Source organism: Bombina bombina, chromosome 3 (assembly GCF_027579735.1).
Source record: "Bombina bombina isolate aBomBom1 chromosome 3, aBomBom1.pri, whole genome shotgun sequence".
In the NCBI taxonomy this organism is placed as follows: Eukaryota; Metazoa; Chordata; class Amphibia; order Anura; family Bombinatoridae; genus Bombina; species Bombina bombina.
This window is the reverse complement of record NC_069501.1, coordinates 1,063,398,967-1,063,426,851: the sequence shown is the minus strand read 5'-3', so window position 1 is coordinate 1,063,426,851 and position 27,885 is coordinate 1,063,398,967. Positions and strand designations below refer to the sequence as shown.

Here is a 27,885-nt window from a genome sequence, read left to right as displayed (position 1 = left end):
TCTTCTGTTAAGTGTGATCAGTCCACGGGTCATCATTACTTCTGGGATATTACTCCTCCCCAACAGGAAGTGCAAGAGGATTCACCCAGCAGAGCTGCATATAGCTCCTCCCCTCTACGTCACTCCCAGTCATTCTCTTGCACCCAACGACTAGATAGGATGTGTGAGAGGACTATGGTGATTTTATTTAGTTTTATTTCTTCAATCAAAAGTTTGTTATTTTTAATAGAACCGGAGTGTGTTATTCCTTCTCTGGTAGAATTTGAAGAAGAATCTACCAGAGTTTTTTTTTCTATGATTTTAGCCGGAGTAGTTAAGATCATATTGCTGTTTCTCGGCCATCTGAGGAGAGGTAAACTTCAGATCAGGGGACAGCGGGCAGATTAATCTGCAAAGAGGTATGTAGCAGCTTTTATTTTCTGACAATGGAATTGATGAGAAAATCCTGCCATACCAATATAATATCATGTATGTATATTTTACATTTGAGTATTCTGGGGAATGGTACTTCACTGGAATTACACTGTGTATATAAGACTTTAGCCTATTTGCAAGCAACAGGCTTTTTAATAACTCTTAATTTATGTTAAACGTTTTTGCTGGAATGTAAAATCGTTTTCATTTTCTGAGGTACTGGGTGAATAAAATGTTTGGGCACTATTTTTCCACTTGGCAGTTGCTTGATCTAATTCTGACAGTTTACTGATCTCTCTCACTGTTGTGTGTGAGGGGGAGGGGCCTTTTTTTGGCGCTTTTGCTACGCATCAAAAATTTCAGTCAGAAGCTCATTGTTTTTTCCTGCATGTTCCGGTTCATCTTACAGAACTCAGGGGTCTTCAAAGCTTGTTTGAGGGAAGTAATCTTCACAACAGAGCTGTGAGATTGTAGTTGACTGTGATAAAAAAAATAAAAAAAAAACGTTTATTCTTTAACTTTTTTATGCCATCAGGGTTAGTTATTCTTTGCTAATGGGAACAAGCCTTTGCTAAAATTGTGTTTTGTTTTTACAAAGTTTGATGCTGTAACCTTTTCAGTTTATTGATTTCAACTGTCATATATCTTTCTGTGTTTCTTAGGCACAGTATGTTTTTCATTGTATTTTACTTGAATAATATTTCCAAGTTGCAAGTTTAGTTGCTAGTGTGTTAAACATGTCTGATTCAGAGGATGAGACCTGTACTATTTGTGCTAACGCCAAAGTGGAGCCCAATAGAAATTTATGTACTAACTGTATTGATGCTACTTTAAATAAAAGTCAATCTGTACAAATTGAACAAATTTCACCAAACAACGAGGGGAGAGTTATGCCGACTAACTCGCCTCACGTGACAGTACCTGCATCTCCCGCTCGGGAGGTGCGCGATATTGTGGCGCCCAGTACATCTGGGCGGCCATTACAAATAACATTACAAGATATGGCTACTGTTATGACTGAGGTTTTGGCTAAATTACCAGAGCTAAGAGGAAAGCGTGATCACTCTGGGGTGAGAACAGAGTGCGCTGATAATGCTAGGGCCATGTCAGATACTGCGTCACAACTTGCAGAACATGAGGACGGAGAGCTTCATTCTGCGGCTGACGGTTCTGATCCAAACAGATTGGATTCAGATATTTCAAATTTTAAATTTAAGCTGGAAAACCTCCGTGTATTACTAGGGGAGGTGTTAGCGGCTCTGAATGATTGTAACACAGTTGCAATACCAGAGAAAATGTGTAGGTTGGATAAATATTTTGCTGTACCAACAAGTACTGACGTTTTTCCTATACCTAAGAGACTAACTGAAATTATTACTAAGGAGTGGGATAGACCCGGTGTGCCGTTCTCACCCCCTCCGATATTTAGAAAGATGTTTCCAATAGACACCACCACACGGGACTTATGGCAAACGGTCCCTAAGGTGGAGGGAGCAGTTTCTACTTTAGCTAAGCGTACCACTATCCCGGTGGAGGATAGCTGTGCCTTTTCAGATCCAATGGATAAAAAGTTAGAGGGTTACCTTAAGAAAATGTTTGTTCAACAAGGTTTTATATTGCAACCCCTTGCATGCATTGCGCCGGTCACGGCTGCAGCGGCATTCTGGGTTGAGTCTCTGGAAGACAACCTTAGTTCAGCTACTCTGGACGACATTACGGACAGGCTTAGAATCCTTAAGCTAGCTAATTCATTCATTTCGGAAGCCGTAGTACATTTAACTAAACTTACGGCTAAGAATTCCGGATTCGCCATTCAGGCGCGCAGAGCACTGTGGCTAAAATCCTGGTCAGCTGATGTAACTTCTAAGTCCAAATTACTTAATATACCTTTCAAAGGGCAGACCTTATTTGGGCCCGGTTTGAAAGAAATTATCGCTGACATTACAGGAGGTAAGGGCCACGCCCTGCCTCAAGACAGAGCCAAACCTAAGGCTAGACAGTCTAATTTTCGTTCCTTTCGGAATTTCAAAGCAGGAGCAGCATCAACTTCCACTGCTCCAAAACAAGAAGGATCTGTTACTCGCTACAGACAAAGCTGGAGACCTAACCAGTCTTGGAACAAGGGCAAGCAGGCCAGGAAACCTGCTGCTGCCCCTAAAACAGCATGAATTGAGGGCCCCCGATCCGGGATCAGATCTAGTGGGGGGCAGACTTTCTCTCTTCGCCCAGGCTTGGGCAAGAGATGTCCAGGACCCCTGGGCGCTAGAGATAATATCTCAGGGATACCTTCTGGACTTCAAATACTCTCCTCCAAGAGAGAGATTTCATCTGTCAAGGTTCTCAACAAACCAAACAAAGAAAGAGGCGTTTCTACGCTGCGTACAAGAACTTTTGTTAATGGGAGTAATCCATCCAGTTCCACGGTCGGAACAGGGACAAGGGTTTTACTCAAATCTGTTTGTGGTTCCCAAAAAAGAGGGAACTTTCAGACCAATCCTGGATTTAAAGATCCTAAACAAATTCCTAAGAGTTCCATCGTTCAAAATGGAGACTATTCGGACAATTTTACCCATGATCCAAAAGGGTCAGTAGATGACCACAGTGGATTTAAAGGATGCTTACCTTCACATACCGATTCACAAAGATCATTACCGGTATCTAAGGTTTGCCTTCCTAGACAGGCATTACCAGTTTGTAGCTCTTCCATTCGGATTGGCTACGGCTCCAAGAATCTTCACAAAGGTTCTGGGTGCTCTTCTGGCGGTGCTAAGACCGCGGGGAATCTCGGTAGCTCCGTACCTAGACGACATTCTGATACAAGCTTCAAGCTTTCAAACTGCCAAGTCTCATACAGAGTTAGTACTGGCTTTTCTAAGGTCACATGGATGGAAGGTGAACGAAAAGAAAAGTTCACTCGTTCCACTCACAAGAGTTCCCTTCCTGGGGACTCTTATAGATTCTGTAGAAATGAAGATTTACCTGACAGAGGACAGGTTAACAAGACTTCAAAGTGCTTGCCGCACCCTTCATTCCATTCAACACCCGTCAGTGGCTCAATGCATGGAGGTAATCGGCTTAATGGTAGCGGCAATGGACATAGTTCCCTTTGCTCGCTTACACCTCAGACCACTGCAACTGTGCATGCTAAGTCAGTGGAATGGGGATTACTCAGATTTGTCCCCTTCTCTGAATCTGGATCAAGAGACCAGAAATTCTCTTCTATGGTGGCTTTCTCGGCCACATCTGTCCAGGGGGATGCCATTCAGCAGACCAGACTGGACAATTGTAACAACAGACGCCAGCCTTCTAGGTTGGGGTGCCGTCTGGAATTCTCTGAAAGCTCAGGGACAATGGAGTCAGGAGGAGAGTCTCCTGCCAATAAACATTCTGGAATTGAGAGCAGTTCTCAATGCCCTCCTGGCTTGGCCCCAGTTGACAACTCGGGGGTTCATCAGGTTTCAGTCGGACAACATCACGACGGTAGCTTACATCAACCATCAGGGAGGGACAAGAAGCTCCCTAGCAATGATGGAAGTATCAAAGATAATTCGCTGGGCAGAGTCTCATTCTTGCCACCTGTCAGCAATCCACATTCCGGGAGTGGAGAACTGGGAGGCGGATTTCTTAAGTCGTCAGACTTTTCATCCGGGGGAGTGGGAGCTTCATCCGGAGGTCTTTGCCCAAATACTTAGACGTTGGGGCAAACCAGAGATAGATCTCATGGCGTCTCGACAGAACGCCAAGCTTCCTCGTTACGGGTCCAGATCCAGGGATCCAGGAGCAGTCCTGATAGATGCCCTGACAGTACCTTGGGACTTCAGGATGGCTTACGTGTTTCCACCCTTCCCGATGCTTCCTCGATTGATTGCCAGAATCAAACAGGAGAGAGCATCAGTGATTCTAATAGCACCTGCATGGCCACGCAGGACTTGGTATGCAGACCTGGTGGACATGTCATCCTGTCCACCTTGGTCTCTACCTCTTAAACAGGATCTCCTGATACAGGGTCCTTTCAAACATCAAAATCTAACTTCTCTGAAGCTGACTGCTTGGAAATTGAACGCTTGATTTTATCAAGACGTGGGTTTTCTGAGTCAGTTATTGATACCTTAATACAGGCTAGGAAGCCTGTTACCAGAAGGATTTACCATAAGATATGGCGTAAATACCTATATTGGTGTGAATCCAAAGGTTACTCTTGGAGTAAGGTTAGGATTCCTAGGATATTGTCTTTTCTACAAGAAGGTTTAGAAAAGGGTTTATCTGCTAGTTCATTAAAGGGACAGATCTCAGCTCTGTCCATTCTGTTACACAAACGTCTGTCAGAAGTTCCAGACGTTCAGGCTTTTTGTCAGGCTTTGGCCAGGATTAAGCCTGTGTTTAAAACTGTTACTCCGCCATGGAGCTTAAACCTTGTTCTTAACGTTTTACAGGGCGTTCCGTTTGAACCCCTTCATTCCATTGATATAAAGTTGTTATCTTGGAAAGTTCAATTTTTAATGGCTATTTCCTCGGCTCGAAGAGTCTCTGAGTTATCAGCCTTACATTGTGATTCTCCTTATTTGATTTTTCATTCGGATAAGGTAGTTCTGCGTACTAAACCTGGGTTCTTACCTAAGGTAGTCACTAACAGGAATATCAATCAAGAGATTGTTGTTCCTTCTTTGTGTCCAAATCCTTCTTCGAAGAAGGAACGTCTACTGCACAATCTGGACGTAGTTCGTGCCCTAAAATTTTACTTACAGGCAACTAAGGAATTTCGACAAACGTCTTCTCTGTTTGTCGTTTACTCTGGTCAGAGGAGAGGTCAAAAGGCTTCTGCTACCTCTCTTTCCTTTTGGCTTCGTAGCATAATACGTTTAGCTTATGAGACTGCTGGACAGCAGCCTCCTGAAAGAATTACAGCTCATTCTACTAGAGCTGTGGCTTCCACTTGGGCCTTCAAGAATGAGGCCTCTGTTGAACAGATTTGCAAGGCTGCAACTTGGTCTTCGCTTCATACTTTTTCCAAATTTTACAAATTTGACACTTTTGCTTCCTCGGAGGCTATTTTTGGGAGAAAGGTTCTTCAGGCAGTGGTTCCTTCTGTATAAGGAGCCTGCCTATCCCTCCCGTCATCCGTGTACTTTTGCTTTGGTATTGGTATCCCAGAAGTAATGATGACCCGTGGACTGATCACACTTAACAGAAGAAAACATAATTTATGCTTACCTGATAAATTCCTTTCTTCTGTAGTGTGATCAGTCCACGGCCCGCCCTGTTTTTTTTTTTAAGGCAGGTAAATATTTTTTAAATTATACTCCAGTCACCACTACACCCTTGGCTTCTCCTTTCTCGTTGGTCCTTGGTCGAATGACTGGGAGTGACGTAGAGGGGAGGAGCTATATGCAGCTCTGCTGGGTGAATCCTCTTGCACTTCCTGTTGGGGAGGAGTAATATCCCAGAAGTAATGATGACCCGTGGACTGATCACACTACAGAAGAAAGGAATTTATCAGGTAAGCATAAATTATGTTTTTTTAAAGCAGAGCAAGTTTGCTTTGTTTTTCTTTGGGGGTTTAGCCGTAATCCACTTCAGTCTCTTCAGTAGAGCAGTGGTGACTTTTGGGAATTTAGGGGGTATAATCCCCTCTGTGCCTCCCAAGATGTGGATGCTGCCCTTTTTGGTAAGAGACTATGTAGGTTTACTTAGTCTTTTTTCTTTTGTCCACAGGTCCATGTTAGGAAGGAATCATTTAAAGCCTAATGAGATGCCTTGCTGCCTGGCAGTTTGTGTTGGAGGTAAGTGCTATTTTTATTTTTTCTGCTGAGGAGAGCACATCAAAAAGCTTGGCACTTATGGGGTTAATCCAGCTTATGTGCAGGAACGTTATTTTGGCAGTACGTGGGGCACTGTGTGAGGATGGCTCTGCTAAGGGGTTTCCCTGTTGAGGCTCATGTTTTAAGAGTGTGCTGACATTTTATGTTTTACTTATGTAGCTATGGTTGTTATTTGGCTGCTTGGTAGCGCTCTGCATTTTTCTCCCGGCGGCTGTTGATAATGTTTGTTTAATGCCTGTCGGGAGGTGGGAGGCACGCTCACGATAGGTGGAGCTTTTTTGGCGCAAGTTTTCGCGCGTCCCGTGTGTTTTAGGAGCTGCGGGAGTAGGGCTCACTTTAGCTGCGGTCTGCTGATTGTGTGCATTCAGACCGGGTGCCATTTTCTCCCTTGAAGTCCAGATTGTTGGGCTGTTCCGGTTGGTTTTGTTAAGGTGTGGAGGTGCTCTGCAGGTTTCCTGGCTTTTTTTTTCTTTTCTCTTTTTTTTTTTTTTTTTTTTTTATTAAAGTAATAACGTTATTTAAAGAGAGAGTAACATTTTTATTTTGTGGAAGTTGTTTTCACTCAAATTTAATTATTTTGTTTAGATTGTGTGTAAAATGGACCAAGAGGACTTGCAAGCTGTGACCTGTAATTTATGTTTGTATCCTAATGTAGAGCCTCCTATCCTTTTCTGTCTCTCGTGTATATTGATGACTGTACAGTATAGGGATAGGCTTTTTGATCCTGAGCCTTCATTTTCCAGGGAGACTGTTGTTCAGGAGCCTCATGTTCAAGCTGTAATGCAGCTTTCTCCCCAATCATCCCAATCTCAATCCTCTTCACATGCAGTGCCCTGCGTTTCGTCTCGTTGGTTTTTCTTTTGCAGGATATGGCTACTCATATATCTTCTGCTGTATCTGAGGCTTTGTCTGCTTTTCTTGTGTTGCAGGGTAAGCGTAAAAGGAGTTATGATTCTGTTGCAGCTGCTTCTAATGTTTCTTCCCTTAGGAATGAGGAAGAAGATATTTCAGTAGCGTCTGAAGGTGAAATTTCAGATTCTGATAGTGTGACTCCTTTGGCTGATTCTGAGGTTGTTTCTTTCAGATTTAAGCTGGAGCACCTCCATTTGTTACTCGGGGAGGTTTTGGCTACTTTTGATGACTGATTAGATGATCTTAGTTAATCCCAAGAAGGCTAGTAACTTAACACATTTTTTGAGGTTCCTTCTGTGGCGGAAGTTTTTCCTGTTCCAGAACGTGTTTCGGAAATTATTGCACGGGAAAGGGAGAAGCCTGGAATTCCTTTTTTCTCCTATTTTTAGGAAGATGTTTCCTATTGCGGATTCTTTTAAGGAATCTTGGCAGACGGTTCCTAAAGTAGAGGGAGCTATTTCTACTTTAGCTAAGAGGACCACTATTCCTATTGAGGATAGTTGTTCCTTTAATGATCCTATGGATAAGAAGTTAGAAGCTTTACTTAAAAGGATGTATGTTCATCAGGGGTTCCAATGGCAACCTGCTGCGTGTATTGCAACACTTACCAGTATGGCTGCATATTGGTTTGATGCATTGTCTGATTCTATTCAACAGGAATCTCCTTCGGAGGAAATTCAGAATAGAATTAAGGCTTTAAAATTGGCTAATTCTTTTATTGCGGATGCTTCTTTACAGGTCATCAAGTTAGGAGCAAAGATCTCTGGCTTTGCTGTTTTGGCACGCAGGGCTTTATGGTTAAAGTCTTGGTCTGCGGATGTATCATCTAAATCTAAGATTTTATCCATTCCTTACAAATGGAAGACCTTGTTTGGGCCTGGTTTGGCTGAGATTATTTCTGATATCACTGGAGGGAAGGGTCATTCTCTTCTTCGGGATAGGAGAAATAAACAGAAGGGTCGTCAGAGTAATTTTTGTTCCTTTCGTAACTTCTCTGGTAAGTCTTCCTCCTCCAAGCAGGATCAGTCCAAGCCCTCTTGGAAGTCCAATCAGTCCTGGAGCAAGGGGAAGCAATCTAAAAAGCCTGCTACTGATTCAAAGTCAGCTTGAAGGGTCTGCCCGCGATCCGGGAATGGATCGTGTGGGGGGCAGGATGTTTCAGATCCCTGGGTGGTAGATATTGTGTCCCAGGGATACAAGCTGGAGTTCAAAAATTTTCCTCCCAGGGGCAGGTTTTATCTGTAAACCAGATAAAGAGAGGCATTCTTAAGTTGTGTTCAGGATCTTTCTGACATGGGAGTGATAGTTCCTGTTCCAGTTCAGGAGCAGGGATGGGTTTCTATTCCAATCTGTTCATTGTTCCAAAAAAGGAGGGAACTTTCAGACCCATCCTGGATCTCAAGTGTGTAAACATGTTTCTCAGAGTTCCGTCTTTCAAGATGGGCTCTATTTGGTCAATTCATGACTACAGTAAATCTGAAGGATGCGTATCTGCATATTCCCATCCACAAGGATCATCACAAGTTTCTGAGATTTGCCTTTCTAGACAAACATTTTCAGTTTGTGATTCTCCCCTTTGGTATTGCAACAGCTCCCAGGGTGTTTTCAAAGGTTCTGGATGCGTTGCTGGCAGTTCTCAGATTGCAGGGAGTTGCGGTAGCTCCTTATCTGGACGACATTCTAGTTCAGGCACCATCTTTTCAACTACCAAACTCCCACACAGAGTTGTCTTTTCTGCGCTCCCACGGTTGGAAGGTGAATTTAGGAAAAAGTTCCTTGGTTCCGGCTACAAGAGTGGTATTTTTGAGAACCATTATAGACTCTGGAAATCAAGATCTTTTTGACAGAGGCAAAAAAAGTCAAAAATGTTCAATTCATGTCTGGCTCTTCAGTCATCTCCTCGGCCTTCGGTGGCCCAGTGTATGGAGGTTATTGTTCTGATGGTTTCGGTCATGGACATCATTCCGTTTGCCCGGTTTCATCTCAGACCTCTGCAGTTATGCATGCTGAGAAACAGGGATTATATGGATCTGTCTCCAAAGATTGTTTTAGATCAGGCGGCAAGAGATTCTCTTCCGTGGTGGTTGTCTCAGGATTTTCTTTCCCAGGGAACCTGTTTTTGCAGGCCTTCCTGGGTGATTGTGACCACGGATGCCAGTTTGCTGGGTTGGGGTGCTGTCTGGGTTTCACAGAAGGCTCAGGGTCTGTGGACTCGGGAGGAATCGGTCCTTCCTATAAATGTCTTTAGAGCTGAGGGCAATCTTCAATGCTCTTCTGGCCTGGCCTCAATTGGCTTCAACCCAGTTTATCAGATTTCAGTCGGACAATATAACATCCGTGGCTTACATCAATCATCAGGGAAGAACTCAGAGTTCCTTGGTGATGGAGGTAGCCAGGATTATTCAGTGGGTGGAGGCTCACAATTGTTGTCTGTCTGCGATACACATTCCAGGGGTGGAAAATTGGGAAGCAGATTTTCTGAGCAGACAGTCTTTTCATCCGGGGGAGTGGGAACTTCATCCGGAGGTGTTTTCCAGTTTGATTCTCAAGTGATGTCTACCGGAGTTGGATCTTATGGCATCTCGTCAAAATGCCAAGCTTCCGAAGTATGGTTCGAGTTCAAGGGATCCTCAAGCGGTTTAAATGGATGCTCTAGCAGTTCCTTAGAAGCTCAGTCTGGCATACGGGTTTCCTCCGTTGGCCCTTCTTCCTCGAGTTATTGCTCGGATCCGACAGGATAGGGCGTCCGTAATTCTCATTGCACCGGCGTGGCCTCGCAGGATCTGGTATGCAGATCTGGTGGAGATGTCATCCTTTCCACTTTGGAGTCTCCCGTTGAGGAAGGACCTTCTACTTCAGGGTCCCTTCCTTCATCCAAATCTCGTTTCTCTGAAGCTGACTTAATTTAGTTTTGAGAGTTCTTCAACAGGCTCCGTTTGAGCCTATGCATTCTTTGGATATTAAGTTGTTAACCTGGAAGGTTTTGTTTTTGGTTGCTATCGCTTCGGCTCGAAGAGTTTCGGAGCTCTCAACGTTGCAATGTGAAGCTCTTTTTCTTTTTCATTCGTACAGCTTTAGGTTTTCTTCCTAAGGTTGTTTCAGATAAAAATATTAATAAAGAAATTGTTGTTCCTCCTTTGTGTCCTAATCCTCCTTCTCATAAGGAACATTTGTTGCACAATCTTGATGTAGTTTGTGCTTTGAAATATTATTTACAGGCGACTAAGGATTTTCGTCAGTCTTCTTCTTTTATCTTTTCTGGGAAGCGTAAGGGTCAGAAAGCTACGAATACTTTGCTTTCTTGTTGGTTGAGGAGTATTATTCGCTTGGCATATGAGACTGCGGGTCAGCAGCCTCCTAAGAAAATCACGGCTCATTCAACGAGGGCTGTTTATTCTACCTGGGCTTTCAAAAATGGTGCTTCTGTGGATCAGATTTCCAAAGCTGCCACTTAGTCCTCTTTACACACTTTTTCTAAATTTTACAAATTTGATACGTTTGCTTCAGCTGAGGCTGTTTTGGGGAGAAAGGTTCTTCAAGCTGTGGTGTCTTCTGTTTAGGCTAACTGTCTTGTCCTTCCCTAATCATCCGTGTCCTCTAGCTTGGGTATTGATTCCCAATAGTAATTATGATGATCCGTGGACTCACCGTGTCATTAGAAAGAAAATAAAATGTATGCTTACCTGATAAATTTGTTTCTTTCTTGACACGGTGAGTCCACGGCCCGCCCTGTATTTTCAGACAGTTTTTTCCATAAACCTCAGGCACCTCTGCACCTTATATTACTTCCTTTCTTCTTTCCCTTTGGTCGAATGACTGGGGGTTGTGGGTAAGGGGAGTGGTATTTAACAGCTTTGCTGTGGTGCTCTTTGCCTCCTCCTGCTGATCTTGAGTGATATTCCCAATAGTAATTATGATGATCCGTGGACTCACTGTGTCAAGAAAGAAACACATTTATCAGGTAAGCATAAATTAATTTTTTTACTAAAGCTCTTTTAATCGTGGGTCTGTCCCTTTTAAAGTCGGTTATGTTTTTCATTTCTTTTATGACCGTTATCTTGAGCCAACATATTTACATTGCATATAAGATCCTGCCATAATGATGCAACAGACTAGAATTTAATTTGTAATGATGACATTTCTGATGCATACTTTAAAAAAAAATAAAAAAATTCAGGTCTCTTATCTTGATTACGTGTAATGCTTCACTTCCATGCATTTTTTGTTTTGTTTGTTTTTATCAGGTATCTTGATTACGTGTAATGCTTCACTTCCATGCATTTTATGATTTGTTTGTTTTTTTCTTTATGGTTTTGTTATTACAATATGGGTTTTAATCATACAGGTCCTCCTCAGAGGCCAAAACTGAACCTTAAACCACGTACAGCACCTAAAGAAGAAGAACCAACTCCTGCTAGTGGAGGCCCAGCACCTACCAGTCGTGCAGCATCGATATTTGGAGGCGCAAAGCCTGTAGACACAGCTGCTAGGGAAAGGGAGGTTGAAGAACGACTGCAGAAAGAACAAGAGAAACTGCAGCAACGACATCTGGATGATGTACCAAGACAACTAGAAAGAAAGCCTAGAGAAAGGTGACGTTAAAATCAGGATAAAATGTGTATTGTTTTACATGTTTGTAGCGTACATTTATTACTAATTTAAAAGATGTCAAAGGTAGAAGACAGCACCCACTAATGTTCAGGCACGGAAACCAGAATTTGCCAGTTCCAAAAAGCAAAAATCCATTTTTTTTAAATTAACCTTTATTTCACAGCTATTTTAGGGTCCAAGTTAAAAAGGACAATGTTTCAGGCCAACTATTGAACTTAACTAAGGGCTAATGAAGGCTCATTTTTAACTTATAACAGGCTGGAATTACCTTTTGTTTTACATGTTAATACTATGCAAAGTAACTGGGGAATAATATAATACAGTGTCCCTTTTTTCAGATGTTGCTCGAAGCTGTTAGAAGCAATAATGTCTAATTTTTTTGTCTTGCAGGCATCCTAGCTGGCGAAGTGAGGAGAACCAAGAACGTTCTAGGACTGGCAGTGAGTCTTCACAAACAGGCACCACTGCCAATTCTTCCAGGAGTGAGTAAGAACTTGGCAGTTACAAGGACCACTAAGCCTTTATTATATTCCTTTTCAAATAACAGTAGTGATACTTGCTCAACAATGGATTTTTTTTTCTTTGAACTTTTGCATGGCAAAAAAAATATTAAATCGAGAAATGTCCTGTGTAGGCATCTACTATTCATGCAGTTTGCAAAAAGATAATAAAGCAGCAGATGCGTGTTCTACTCTCATAGTAACCATTTGTTATAACTGTGAGACCAGGAGAATCGGGAGAAATATTGTTGAAAACAGACTTTTTTTTTTTTTTGTACTGAAGTAATACATTAAATAAACATTTTAAAAATTATTCATATTTGCTTGTGATACTTAACGCTAGTGGTTAACATTTTTTTTGTCCCTAACATAGTATCAATCCCATGTCGACCAATATATACATAAAAAAAATAATCTGAAAGTGGTAATGTCTTACAGCAAAGTGCTCAATATTATGCACCCATGTAAACAAAAATGTCTAAAGATATCCTGTTGGAGCATATTTAACATGGACAGAAAATGTCTGTATGTAGGCTAAAGAACACAGAAGTCCATTAGCCTGGTGGCTATATCTTTGGCAAGATGAGGTACTAGTAGATAGAAACCTCCCAGACGTTGTCAGGCTGCATAATTTTCCTACATAACCCTCCTCTTCCTGCTTACTTGAGATCTGCATTGAGGTAATACTACAGTAATGCTCCAATTGAAGAGTTTTTGTTGTTTTGTACAGAAGAAGGTTTATCTCTTTCAGTAGCAAACCTGTTATACTGAAAGGATCCAGCCACCCTCTAGCTTCTCTTAGGATTGCCTGTTGGTTTCCTCATGCAGGCCACTAATGTGTGTAAGCACACTTTGGGGAGTTTCCCTAGATAATATACATAATGCTCTCAAGTGTCCCCATGTAACCTTGGAGGAGCAAACAAGGGTACATTTCAAAGGAGATCCAGTTGTTCAACGCTGGATCAGTGGATTGTGAACACTTCAGCTCAGCTTTACAGACGTGTGGGGATGTGTTAGCCTTCTGCAGGTCAGGTTGTATTAATCTGTGGGCTTTGGGTGTATGGGGCATTGCTTGCCTCCGTATATTTTTGTTGTTTTTTTTTTTTGTTTTATTTTTATATAGTTTTTCTCCATTGACAATATTTTTACACTTCTTCATTGTTGTGGCTGTTACATACTGAACACTGGTTTTGGAATTTCCTGCCTTAGGATCGAGTTTACAGAGGTAGAAAGAATGAAGCTTGCGTTCAGGTAGCACTATCATGTTGCTGCTACTGCTAATACATCTTTGCTGCTTCTGCAAAGCACTACTCAAGTGTTTTCAGCATTCACAGCTTCTGCTTTCCTGTTCCCTACTCCTGCGCGGTGCCCCTCCTCGCTTCTGCTGCCAAGGTAAGTGTATTTTTAGCTTTGCTATAATTGCTTTGTGGGTAAACATATTTGGTTCTTGATATGGCCTAGAAAGGTATTGGTTCCCATATTAATGAGAGAAGGTTAACAGTCCTATAGGCCATGAGCTTGTTAAATCTTACAGAACAAATACAGTTTAAGGTTTGTATTTTGCTGCTGCTATTGAGGAATAGGTTCATGTTGAAAAATCTTGAGGAATTTGAGGATAAACCTGGACACAATCTCGTGTTCTGAGCCTAGGTTGCCCTAGGGACATTTTTTTTCACTGATTCCTCTAATGCTTTCTTGCAGAAGACTTTGTCTTAAGATTTCTAGGTCTTTTTTTATCCCTATACCTTTGTAGTCCTGAGGAGATGTGCTGTCAAGTCCAAGCACTGATGAAATGCAATTGTTTCTAAGTGGTGCAGGCACAGATCTTCCTCTGGTTCCTCTCACAGGGGCTCAGTTTCTGTAATCCCCGATACAATATTGCTCTTATTTTTTTGTATAATAGGGTGAGCAGTGTGTGGAATAGCCTTCCATTTATAGTTCTGATCAGACCTAAATATTGGCTTAAAACAGTACTTTTAGCTTTCGGTGTTGAGATGAAAGAACCTAGCTCTGTTAAAGTGAATGTGTAAAGTTTCATCAAGTAGTGCCTGGTTTTTAAAAATACTATTAAAAACAGGGGCACTTTCATTGATGAAACTTTACATTGCACCATATTTGTAGAAATACTTAACTCTTCATCTTGAAAGCCGAATCGCTGATGATGTCGCTTCCCTCGCCTGTCGCAAGCCTCTTCCTACGTCAGAAATGACGATTCCAGCCTTCCTCCAATCACGGCGTTGCTTTAGACAATGCTTCCCCCGGGGGGGGGGGGGGGAGCCGTGATTGGAGGATGCCGGAATCTTAATTGCTGACATAGGAAGAGCCTTGCGACGGGCTGGCGAAGCGCTGGAGCGGCTTTCAAGACGAAGAGGTAAGTATTTCTACAAATATGCTGCAATGTAAAGTTTCATCAATGAAAGTGCCCCTGTTTTTAATAGTATTTCTCCAACATAGGTGTGTCCGGTCCACGGCGTCATCCTTACTTGTGGGATATTCTCCTCCCCAACAGGAAATGGCAAAGAGCCCAGCAAAGCTGGTCACATGATCCCTCCTAGGCTCCGCCTACCCCAGTCATTCTCTTTGCCGTTGTACAGGCAACATCTCCACGGAGATGGCTTAGAGTTTTTTAGTGTTTAACTGTAGTTTTTCATTATTCAATCAAGAGTTTGTTATTTTCAAATAGTGCTGGTACGTACTATTTACTCAGAAACAGAAAAGAGATGAAGAATTCTGTTTGTATGAGGAAAATGATTTTAGCAACCGTAACTAAAATCCATGGCTGTTCCACACAGGACTGTTGAGAGCATTAACTTCAGTTGGGGGAACAGTTTGCAGTCCTTTGCTGCTTGAGGTATGACACATTCTAACAAGACGATGTAATGCTGGAAGCTGTCATTTTCCCTATGGGATCCGGTAAGCCATGTTTATTTCGATTGTAAATAAGGGCTTCACAAGGGCTTATTTAGACTGTAGACATTTTTTGGGCTAAATCGATTGATATTAACACTTATTTAGCCTTGAGGAATCATTTATTCTGGGTATTTTGATATATTTATATCGGCAGGCACTGTTTTAGACACCTTATTCTTTAGGGGCTTTCCCAAAGCATAGGCAGAGTCTCATTTTCGCGCCGGTGTTGCGCACTTGTTTTTTGAGAGGCATGGCATGCAGTCGCATGTGAGAGGAGCTCTGATACTGATAAAAGACTTCTGAAGGCATCATTTGGTATCGTATTCCCCTTGGGTTTGGTTGGGTCTCAGCAAAGCAGATACCAGGGACTGTAAAGGGGTTAAAGCTTAAAACGGCTCCGGTTCCGTTATTTTAAGGGTTAAAGCTTCCAAAATTGGTGTGCAATATTTTCAAGGCTTTAAGACACTGTGGTGAAAGTTTGGTGAATTTTGAACAATTCCTTCATGGTTTTTCGCAATTGCAGTAATAAAGTGTGTTCAGTTTAAAATTTAAAGTGACAGTAACGGTTTTATTTCAAAACGTTTTTTGTACTTTCTTATCAAGTTTATGCCTGTTTAACATGTCTGAACTACCAGATAGACTGTGTTCTGAATGTGGGGAAGCCAGAATTCCTATTCATTTAAATAAATGTGATTTATGTGATAATGACAATGATGCCCAAGATGATTCCTCAAGTGAGGGGAGTAAGCATGGTACTGCATCATTCCCTCCTTCGTCTACACGAGTCTTGCCCACTCAGGAGGCCCCTAGTACATCTAGCGCGCCAATACTCCTTACTATGCAACAATTAACGGCTGTAATGGATAATTCTGTCAAAAACATTTTAGCCAAAATGAACCCTTGTCAGCGTAAGCGTGGATGCTCTGTTTTAGTTACTGAAGAGCATGACGACGCTGATATTAATATCTCTGAAGGGCCCCTAACCCAATCTGAGGGAGCCAGGGAGGTTTTGTCTGAGGGAGAAATTACTGATTTAGGGAACATTTCTCAGCAGGCTGAATCTGATGTGATTACTTTTAAATTTAAATTGGAACATCTCCGCATTTTGCTTAAGGAGGTATTATCCACTCTGGATGATTGTGAAAATTTGGTCATCCCAGAGAAACTATGTAAAATGGACAAGTTCCTAGAGGTGCCGGGGCTCCCAGAAGCTTTTCCTATACCCAAGCGGGTGGCGGACATTGTTAATAAAGAATGGGAAAGGCCCGGTATTCCTTTAGTCCCTCCCCCCATATTTAAAAAATTGTTTCCTATGGTCGACCCCAGAAAGGACTTATGGCAGTCAGTCCCCAAGGTCGAGGGAGCGGTTTCTACTTTAAACAAACGCACCACTATTCCCATAGAGGATAGTTGTACTTTCAAAGATCCTATGGATAAAAAATTAGAAGGTTTGCTTAAAAAGATGTTTGTTCAGCAGGGTTACCTTCTACAACCCATTTCATGCATTGTCCCTGTCACTACAGCCGCATATTTCTGGTTTGATGAACTGATTAAGGTGCTCGATAGTGACTCTCCTCCTTATGAGGAGATTATGGACAGAGTCAATGCTCTCAAATTGGCTAATTCTTTCACTCTAGACGCCTCTTTGCAATTGGCTAAGTTAGCGGCTAAGAATTCTGGGTTTGCTATTGTGGCGCGCAGAGCGCTTTGGTTGAAATCTTGGTCGGCTGATGCGTCTTCCAAGAACAAGCTACTAAACATTCCTTTCAAGGGGAAAACGCTGTTTGGTCCTGACTTGAAAGAGATTATCTCTGATATCACTGGGGGTAAGGGCCATGCCCTTCCTCAGGATCGGCCTTTCAAGGCAAAAAATAGACCTAATTTTCGTCCCTTTCGTAAAAACGGACCAGCCCAAGGTGCTACGTCCTCTAAGCAAGAGGGTAATACTTCTCAGGCCAAGCCAGCTTGGAGACCAATGCAAGGCTGGAACAAGGGAAAGCAGGCAAAGAAACCTGCCACTGCTACCAAGACAGCATGAAATATCGGCCCCCGATCCGGGACCGGATCTGGTGGGGGGCAGACTCTCTCTCTTCGCTCAGGCTTGGGCAAGAGATGTTCTGGATCCTTGGGCGCTAGAAATAGTCTCCCAGGGTTATCTTCTGGAATTCAAGGGACTTCCCCCAAGGGGAAGGTTCCACAGGTCTCAGTTGTCTTCAGACCACATAAAAAGACAGGCGTTCTTACATTGTGTAGAAGACCTGTTAAAAATGGGAGTGATTCATCCTGTTCCATTGAGAGAACAAGGGATGGGGTTCTACTCCAATCTGTTCATAGTTCCCAAAAAAGAGGGAACGTTCAGACCAATCCTAGATCTCAAGATCTTAAACAAATTTCTCAAGGTCCCATCTTTCAAGATGGAAACCATTCGAACTATCCTTCCTTCCATCCAGGAAGGTCAATTCATGACCACGGTGGATTTAAAGGATGCGTATCTACATATTCCTATCCACAAGGAACATCATCGGTTCCTAAGGTTTGCATTCCTGGACAAACATTACCAGTTCGTGGCGCTTCCTTTCGGATTAGCCACTGCTCCAAGGATTTTCACAAAGGTACTAGGGTCCCTTCTAGCTGTGCTAAGACCAAGGGGCATTGCAGTTGTACCTTACCTGGACGACATTCTGATTCAAGCGTCGTCCCTCCCTCGAGCAAAGGCTCACACGGACATCGTCCTGGCCTTTCTCAGATCGCACGGCTGGAAAGTGAACGTGGAAAAGAGTTCTCTATCCCCGTCAACAAGGGTTCCCTTCTTGGGAACAATTATAGACTCCTCAGAAATGAGGATTTTTCTAACAGAGGCCAGAAAGACAAAGCTTCTGGACTCTTGTCGAATACTTCATTCCGTTCCTCTTCCTTCCGTAGCTCAGTGCATGGAAGTGATCGGGTTGATGGTAGCGACAATGGACATAGTTCCTTTTGCGCGCATTCATCTAAGACCATTGCAACTGTGCATGCTCAGTCAGTGGAATGGGGACTATACAGACTTGTCTCCAAAGATACAAGTAAATCAGAGGACCAGAGACTCACTCCGTTGGTGGCTGTCCCTGGACAACCTGTCACGAGGGATGACATTCCACAGACCAGAGTGGGTCATTGTCACGACCGACGCCAGTCTGATGGGCTGGGGCGCGGTCTGGGGATCCCTGAAAGCTCAGGGTCTTTGGTCTCGGGAAGAATCTCTTCTACCGATAAATATTCTGGAACTGAGAGCGATATTCAATGCTCTCAAGGCTTGGCCTCAGCTAGCGAGGACCAAGTTCATACGGTTTCAATCAGACAACATGACGACTGTTGCGTACATCAACCATCAGGGGGGAACAAGGAGTTCCCTAGCGATGGAAGAAGTGACCAAGATTATTCTATGGGCGGAGTCTCACTCCTGCCACCTGTCTGCTATCCACATCCCGGGAGTGGAAAATTGGGAAGCGGATTTTCTGAGTCGTCAGACATTGCATCCGGGGGAGTGGGAACTCCATCCGGAAATCTTTGCCCAAGTCACTCAACTTTGGGGCATTCCAGACATGGATCTGATGGCCTCTCGTCAGAACTTCAAAGTTCCTTGCTACGGGTCCAGATCCAGGGATCCCAAGGCGGCTCTAGTGGATGCACTAGTAGCACCTTGGACCTTCAAACTAGCTTATGTGTTCCCGCCGTTTCCTCTCATCCCCAGGCTGGTAGCCAGGATCAATCAGGAGAGGGCGTCGGTGATCTTGATAGCTCCTGCGTGGCCACGCAGGACTTGGTATGCAGATCTGGTGAATATGTCATCGGCTCCACCTTGGAAGCTACCTTTGAGACGAGACCTTCTTGTTCAGGGTCCGTTCGAACATCCGAATCTGGTTTCACTCCAGCTGACTGCTTGGAGATTGAACGCTTGATTTTATCGAAGCGAGGTTTCTCAGATTCTGTTATCGATACTCTTGTTCAGGCCAGAAAGCCTGTAACTAGAAAGATTTACCACAAAATTTGGAAAAAATATATCTGTTGGTGTGAATCTAAAGGATTCCCTTGGGACAAGGTTAAGATTCCTAGGATTCTATCCTTCCTTCAAGAAGGATTGGAAAAAGGATTATCGGCAAGTTCCCTGAAGGGACAGATTTCTGCCTTGTCGGTGTTACTTCACAAAAAACTGGCAGCTGTGCCAGATGTTCAAGCCTTTGTTCAGGCTCTGGTTAGAATCAAGCCTGTTTACAAACCTTTGACTCCTCCTTGGAGTCTCAATCTAGTTCTTTCAGTTCTTCAGGGGGTTCCGTTTGAACCCTTACATTCCGTTGATATTAAGTTATTATCTTGGAAAGTTTTGTTTTTAGTTGCAATTTCTTCTGCTAGAAGAGTTTCAGAATTATCTGCTCTGCAGTGTTCTCCTCCTTATCTGGTGTTCCATGCAGATAAGGTGGTTTTACGTACTAAACCTGGTTTTCTTCCAAAAGTTGTTTCTAACAAAAACATTAACCAGGAGATTATCGTACCTTCTCTGTGTCCGAAACCAGTTTCAAAGAAGGAACGCTTGTTGCACAATTTGGATGTTGTTCGCGCTCTAAAATTCTATTTAGATGCTACAAAGGATTTTAGACAAACATCTTCCCTGTTTGTTGTTTATTCAGGTAAAAGGAGAGGTCAAAAAGCAACTTCTACCTCTCTCTCTTTTTGGATTAAAAGCATCATCAGATTGGCTTACGAGACTGCCGGACGGCAGCCTCCCGAAAGAATCACGGCTCATTCCACTAGGGCTGTGGCTTCCACATGGGCCTTCAAGAACGAGGCTTCTGTTGATCAGATATGTAGGGCAGCGACTTGGTCTTCACTGCACACTTTTACCAAATTTTACAAGTTTGATACTTTTGCTTCTTCTGAGGCTATTTTTGGGAGAAAGGTTTTGCAAGCCGTGGTGCCTTCCATTTAGGTGACCTGATTTGCTCCCTCCCTTCATCCGTGTCCTAAAGCTTTGGTATTGGTTCCCACAAGTAAGGATGACGCCGTGGACCGGACACACCTATGTTGGAGAAAACAGAATTTATGTTTACCTGATAAATTTCTTTCTCCAACGGTGTGTCCGGTCCACGGCCCGCCCTGGTTTTTTAATCAGGTCTGATAATTTATTTTCTTTAACTACAGTCACCACGGTACCATATGGTTTCTCCTATGCTATTATTCCTCCTTAACGTCGGTCGAATGACTGGGGTAGGCGGAGCCTAGGAGGGATCATGTGACCAGCTTTGCTGGGCTCTTTGCCATTTCCTGTTGGGGAGGAGAATATCCCACAAGTAAGGATGACGCCGTGGACCGGACACACCGTTGGAGAAAGAAATTTATCAGGTAAACATAAATTCTGTTTTTTAAAAACCTGGCACTACTTGATGAAACTTTACATTCACTTTAAGTTTAAAATTGTTCGTTCTTTTTTTTTGGGGGGTTTATGTACATGTATTTAGTTACAAAAAATGTTTAACTATATCTTGATTTTATCTTTCTTTAACCCTTTGAGTGCTAAGTACTTTCCCACCTGGGTGCTAAGCTGTTTTAAGTTGTGTTTTTTTTTTTTTTGTTTTTTTTTTGTTTTTTACTTCTCTTCCCCCCCCAGATCCCCAAGACTTACACTTTTGGAAAGGTTAGCTGCTTAGATGCCTGAGATACAGGCCCCGGTGATGCCTGTCACTATGCAGGCCCGATCGCCATGATAGGAGCGGGTGGGAGCCCCCAGATCTCCCTCAAGGCGGGAGAGTGCTAGCGACGGCTCTGAGCCGTCGTTAGCACCAGAGTGGGAAACTCTGCTATGGCTCAGAGCCGTCGTTAGTACTCAAGGGGTTAAGGCTGTGACGGATAGGTAGTCTTTAATATTTTTTTTATTTATTTCTTTGACCTGGCTTGGCAAATTTTCTCAAAGGCAAAATTTTCTACATATCTCATCAGTATTGTCTTTTTTAGTCTTCCTGCTCTGCCAAACTGGGAACAGGTTTCTAATGTTTTTGCACCCATTTCCATGCAATTAAAGGGAAATTAAACTATTATAGTACAAATTAAAGGGACATAATAGTCATGCTAAAATACTTAAAAAAGTGATGCAGCAAAACTGTAAAAAAAAAAAAACTGACATGAAAATATCAAAGGAACATCTCTATGTAAAAAGGGAAGATTTTACCTTTAAAATTTCTTCAGCTCACCAGAGTAAGTGCTCTGTGAACAGTTATACTTCAGCTGCTGTCCAGCTGTAAGTTGAAAAAACGCCCATCAGCAGTGCTGAGGTCATATTTTTTGCTTTGTTGTGATCTCATAAAATTTCACTGAAATCTTGTGAGATTTCATTGTAAACTTCCTTAAAGGGACATGAAACCCAAACATTTTCTTTCATGATTGAGATAGAGAATACAATTTTAAACAACTTTCCTATGTACTTCTATTTAATTTGCTTCCTTCTCTTGTTATCATTTGCTGAAAGGTTTATCTAGGCAAGCTCAGGAGCAGCAGAGAACCTAGGTTCTAGCTGTTGATTGGTGGCTGCATATATATATTGATTGTGATTGGCTCACCTATGTGTTAGAAACCAGTTGTGCATTGCTGCTCCTTAAACAAATGATACCAAGAGAATGAAACAGATTAGATAATAGAAATAAATTAGAAAGTTGTTTAAAATTGTATTCTCCATCTGAATCATGAGAGAAAAAATTTGGGAAGTAAAATAACATGACACTGCCTGCACATGCCAGATACACACTCCCTTGCAAGTCCAGGGAGTAGCATCCTGATTGGCTACTTAATCACTTCACAGTGGGGTGTGAATACTTAGGAAATTTTGAGGAAAAATATCTATCTTTTTTTACATAAAGATGTTCAGGTGATATTTTTTAGTCTGCTTTTAACAGCTATGCTGCATCACTTCCAAGTGCTTTAAACTTTGGGCATCATGTCCCTTTAATAAAACGAGCCCTACACTTGTAGATATAAGAACAGTATAGCACAGTTTACTAACAGATGGATGTAAATATTTATGCAGTCCTTTTGAAATGTTAGTTCATTTTTTGGGGGAGGTTTCATTCTCAGAACAGCAGTTACAATATTATTGTTCCTTTTGTCTATACTAATAATTTAGACTATGGTTAAAGCTATTTTAAGCTACTATGAATATAAGGGATTTTTGTAGTCTGTAATGGTAATATATTTGGTTTGAAAGCCCCTAAAGTTTCTTTTGCTCTCTGGTTTTGTTCTGTGGTCTTCTTGGTGTAGGACTTTAATGACTTGATTCCTCCTGGGTCCCGTATTAAGCCTAAGCCTCAGTAGCGCAACTCTGAAAGCTTACAAAGGAGAACAAGTAGTTGCTTTGCACTTTTATCTGTTTGATATTGTTTTGATCTTCACAGGCAGCTTTTGGAAAATAGCACAGCAGACTGTTTTTCCTAAGACTTGAATGCCCCCATGAGTGTGAGATAAAATAAGATTTATGCTCATCAATTAAACTAGTTTCTTCGCTGAAAGGACTCTACTCCAATTTATTCCCCCAAAATATGTTTAGGACTTTTGTCTTCTCTTTTTTTAATCTGAACTCTTCAAAAAGGTCCTTGCTTGGCTGAAACGTGTAGGAAGAAAGGGAGGTTATATGTAGGTGAGGAAGGCACCCTGAAGACTTCTGGGAAGTGTTTTTCTACTGTAGGAAGGTGTACCACTAGTACCTGAATTCTATGTTACCACTTTGAATGTAACAAATTAAATTTTATTCTCCATGGATTGAAAATAATCATTGCTATATAAAATAGACAATACCTTCTTTGCACCTTTTCTAGAGAAAAAAAAAAAACATTAAAAGGGGTAATAGCTATAATACACCGTTTACCAGACATATTCCATTAAAAGTATATTATAATATAAAGTATGCAGCTCCCCAGCATGTGTTTTACAACTTTTACTATTATTATTCTTTTCAGAATTAAAGGGACAGTAAACATACAGAATAATGTTATATAATTCTGCACATAGTGCAGAATTATAACATTTTAGCGGCACCTTTATGAATCTAATGTATTTCCTGATAAAAAAAAATTTATCCCAAAGTTGGACTCCGCTTAAAGGGACAGTCTAGTCAAAATTAAACTTTCATGATTCAGATAGGGCATGAAAATTTAAACAACTTTCCAATTGACTTTTATCACAAAATTTGCTTTGTTCCCTTGGTGGTATTTTTCAAAAGCTAAACCTAACTAGGCTCAAACTGATTTCTAAACCGTTGAAAACCGCCTCTTAGCTCAGAGCATTTTGAAAGTTTTTCAGTTAGACAGTACTAGTTCATGTGTGTCATATAGATAATGTGCTCACTCCCGTGGAGTTATTTAGGAGTCTGCACTGATTAGCTAAACTGCTTGTCTGTCAAAAGCGCTGAGATAAGGGGGCAGTCTGCAGAGGCTTAGATACAAGGTAATCACAGAGGTAAAAAGTATATTAATATAACTGTGTTGGTTATGCAAAACTGGGGAATTGGTAATAAAGGGATTATCCAACTTTTTAAACAATTCTGGTGTAGACTGTCCCTTTAAGCTTCTACTAAGCGGGTCTTGTTCAAAATGCTTCACGGGCATGCTGTCTAGTCACAGTGCGCCCGATCGCGCCATTGAAGTGAATTTAGCTCGCTCCCGCTCTGATCTGGTAGCAGATTAAAAAATCAGGAAATGCATTGGATTTATAAGGGTGCCGTTAAGATAATGTTATATATATCTGCATAATGTGCAGAATTATATAACCTTATTTTGTATGTTTAGTGTCCCTTTTAAGTTTTAAGATGAGTTTTTCTTATTGGCATAGGTTGATTAGTTTTTACCTTGATCTGAGAGAAGCCAATCATTTTTACTTAAAGACACACTGTACTTTTAAATTGGTGTCTCCTTAATGTGTTTACAATGACTTATGCCAGCTGCAGAGTTTAAAATGTATAGGAAAATGTATATGTAAATTTTTGTATATGAAATACAGCCATTTCTTTTTTGAAACCACGGCTCAATGCAACAGGTTGAGCTTACAAAGAGAGCAAACCTAATTACTGTATCTTTATTTCTTCTGTTATGTGTGATCAGTCCACGGGTCATCATTACTTCTGGGATATAACTCCTCCCCAACAGGAAATGCAAGAGGATTCACCCAGCAGAGCTGATATAGCTCCTCCCCTCTACGTCAGTCCCAGTCATTCTCTTGCACCCAACAACTAGATAGGATGTGTGAGAGGACTATGGTGATTATACTTAGTTTTTATGACTTCAATCAAAAGTTTGTTATTTTACAATAGCACCGGAGCGTGTTATTACTTCTCTGGCAGAGTTTGAAGAAGAATCTACCAGAGTTTTTTACTATGATTTTAACCGGAGTAGTTAAGATCATATTGCTGTTCTCGGCCATCTGAGGGAGGTAAAAGCTTCAGATCAGGGGACAGCGGGCAGATGAATCTGCATTGAGGTATGTAGCAGTTTTTATTTTCTGAATGGAATTGATGAAAAAATCCTGCCATACCGTTATAATGACATGTATGTATACACTTCAGTATTCTGGGGATGGTATTTCACCGGAACTACTCTGTTAAAGGTCACTAATCCTTTTAATAAGTATTTGTCATGTTAAACGTTTTTGCTGGAATGTAGAATCGTTTACATTGCTGAGGTACTGAGTGAATAAATATTTGGGCATTATTTTCCACTTGGCAGTTGTTTGCTTTAATTGTGACAGTTTCGTTTCTCTTCACTGCTGTGTGTGAGAGGGAGGGGCCGTTTTTGGCGCTCTTTGCTACGCATCAAAAATTTCCAGTCAGCTACTCTTATATTTCCTGCATGATCCGGTTCATCTCTGACAGATCTAAGGGGTCTTCAAACTTCTTTGAAGGGAGGTATATTCTCTCAGCAGAGCTGTGAGAATTTTATATTGACTGTGAATAAAAACGTTGCTCTGTATTTTTATTTCAAATTTAATTATTGTTATTTTACTGATGGGAACAAAACCTTTGCTAAAAGTTGTGTTGTTTTAAAGTTTGATGCTATAACTGTTTTTCAGTTCATTATCTCAACTGTCATTTAATCGTTTAGTACCTCTTTGAGGCACAGTACGTTTTTGCTAAAAAAGATTATAACCAGGTTGCAAGTTATTGCTAGTGTGTTAAACATGTCTGACTCAGAGGAAGATATCTGTGTCATTTGTTCCAATGCCAAGGTGGAGCCCAATAGAAATTTATGTACTAACTGTATTGATGCTACTTTAAATAAAAGTCAATCTGTACAATGTGAACAAATTTCACCAAACTGCGAGGGGAGAGTTATGCCGACTAACTCGCCTCACGCGGCAGTACCTGCATCTCCCGCCCGGGAGGTGCGTGATATTATGGCGCCTAGTAATAACATTACATGATATGGCTACTGTTATGACTGAAGTTTTGTCTAAATTACCAGAACTAAGAGGCAAGCGCGATCACTCTGGGGTGAGAACAGAGTGCGCTGACAATACTAGGGCCATGTCTGATACTGCGTCACAGCTTGCAGAGCATGAGGACGGAGAGCTTCATTCTGTGGGTGACGGTTCTGATCCAAACAGATTGGATTCAGATATTTCAAATTTTAAATTTAAATTAGAGAACCTCCGTGTATTACTAGGGGAGGTCTTAGCAGCTCTCAATGATTGTAACACCGTTGCAATACCAGAGAAACTGTGTAGGTTGGATAAATACTTTGCGGTACCGGCGAGTACTGACGTTTTTCCTATACCTAAGAGATTAACTGAAATTGTTACTAAGGAGTGGGATAGACCCGGTGTGCCGTTCTCACCCCCTCCAATATTTAGAAAAATGTTTCCAATAGACGCCACCACTCGGGACTTATGGCAAACGGTCCCTAAGGTGGAGGGAGCAGTTTCTACTTTAGCTAAGCGTACCACTATCCCGGTGGAGGATAGCTGTGCTTTTTCAGATCCAATGGATAAAAAATTAGAGGGTTACCTTAAGAAAATGTTTGTTCAACAAGGTTTTATATTGCAACCCCTTGCATGTATCGCGCCGATTACGGCTGCGGCAGCATTTTGGATTGAGTCTCTGGAAGAGAACCTTAGTTCATCTACGCTAGACGACATTATGGACAGGCTTAGAGTCCTTAAACTAGCTAATTCATTCATTTCGGAGGCCGTAGTACATTTAACCAAACTTACGGCTAAGAACTCAGGATTCGCCATACAGGCACGTAGGGCACTGTGGCTAAAATCCTGGTCAGCTGATGTTACTTCTAAGTCCAAATTACTTAATATACCTTTCAAGGGGCAGTCTTTATTTGGGCCCGGTTTGAAAGAAATTATCGCTGACATTACAGGAGGTAAGGGCCACGCCCTACCTCAAGACAAAGCCAAAGCTAAGGCTAGACAGTCTAATTTTCGTCCCTTTCGGAATTTCAAAACAGGAGCAGCATCAACCTCCACTGCACCAAAACAGGAAGGAGCTGTTGCTCGTTACAGGCAAGGCTGGAAACCTAACCAGTCCTGGAACAAGGGCAAACAGGCCAGGAAACCTGCTGCTGCCCCAAAGACAGCATGAACCGAGAGCCCCCGATCTGGGACCGGATCTAGTGGGGGGCAGACTTTCTCTCTTCGCCCAGGCCTGGGCAAGAGATGTTCAGGATCCCTGGGCGCTAGAGATCATATCTCAGGGATACCTTCTAGACTTCAAATTATCTCCCCCAAGAGGGAGATTTCATCTGTCAAGGTTGTCAACAAACCAGATAAAGAGAGAAGCGTTTCTACGCTGCGTACAAGATCTGTTATTAATGGGAGTGATCCATCCGGTTCCGCAGTCGGAACAAGGACAAGGGTTCTACTCAAACCTGTTTGTGGTTCCCAAAAAAGAGGGAACTTTCAGGCCAATCTTAGATTTAAAGATTCTAAACAAATTCCTAAGAGTTCCATCGTTCAAAATGGAAACTATTCGGACAATCTTACCCATGATCCAAAAGGGTCAGTACATGACCACAGTGGATTTAAAAGATGCTTACCTTCACATACCGATTCACAAAGATCATCACCGGTATCTAAGGTTTGCCTTCCTAGACAGGCACTACCAGTTCGTAGCTCTTCCATTCGGATTGGCTACGGCCCCAAGAATCTTCACAAAGGTTCTGGGTGCCCTTCTGGCGGTACTAAGACCGCGAGGGATTTCGGTAGCTCCGTACCTAGACGACATTCTAATACAAGCTTCAAGCTTTCAAACTGCCAAGTCTCATACAGAGTTAGTTCTGGCATTTCTAAGGTCGCATGGATGGAAAGTGAACGAAAAGAAGAGTTCTCTTTTTCCTCTCACAAGAGTTCCATTCTTGGGGACTCTTATAGATTCTGTAGAAATGAAGATTTACCTGACAGAAGACAGGTTAACAAAGCTTCAAGATACATGCCGTGTCCTTCATTCCATTCAACACCCGTCAGTAGCTCAATGCATGGAGGTGATCGGCTTAATGGTAGCGGCAATGGACATAGTACCTTTTGCACGCCTACACCTCAGACCGCTGCAATTGTGCATGCTAAGTCAGTGGAATGGGGATTACTCAGATTTGTCCCCTACTCTGAATCTGAATCAAGAGACCAGAAATTCTCTTCTATGGTGGCTTTATCGGCCACACCTGTCCAGGGGGATGCCATTCAGCAGGCCAGACTGGACAATCGTA

General features: G+C 42.1%; 1 protein-coding gene across 1 annotated transcript in view; it reads left to right on the top strand.

The window, feature by feature from the left end:
• The window catches only part of LOC128652613 (eukaryotic translation initiation factor 4B), a 242,562-nt gene that overhangs the window by 126,312 nt on the left and 88,365 nt on the right, over positions 1-27,885 (top strand). The window contains exons 9-10 of the mRNA XM_053705545.1: positions 11,491-11,737; positions 12,147-12,238. Of these exons, the coding sequence (XP_053561520.1) occupies positions 11,491-11,737; positions 12,147-12,238 (339 nt within the window). The remainder of the gene's footprint in view (positions 1-11,490; positions 11,738-12,146; positions 12,239-27,885) is intronic.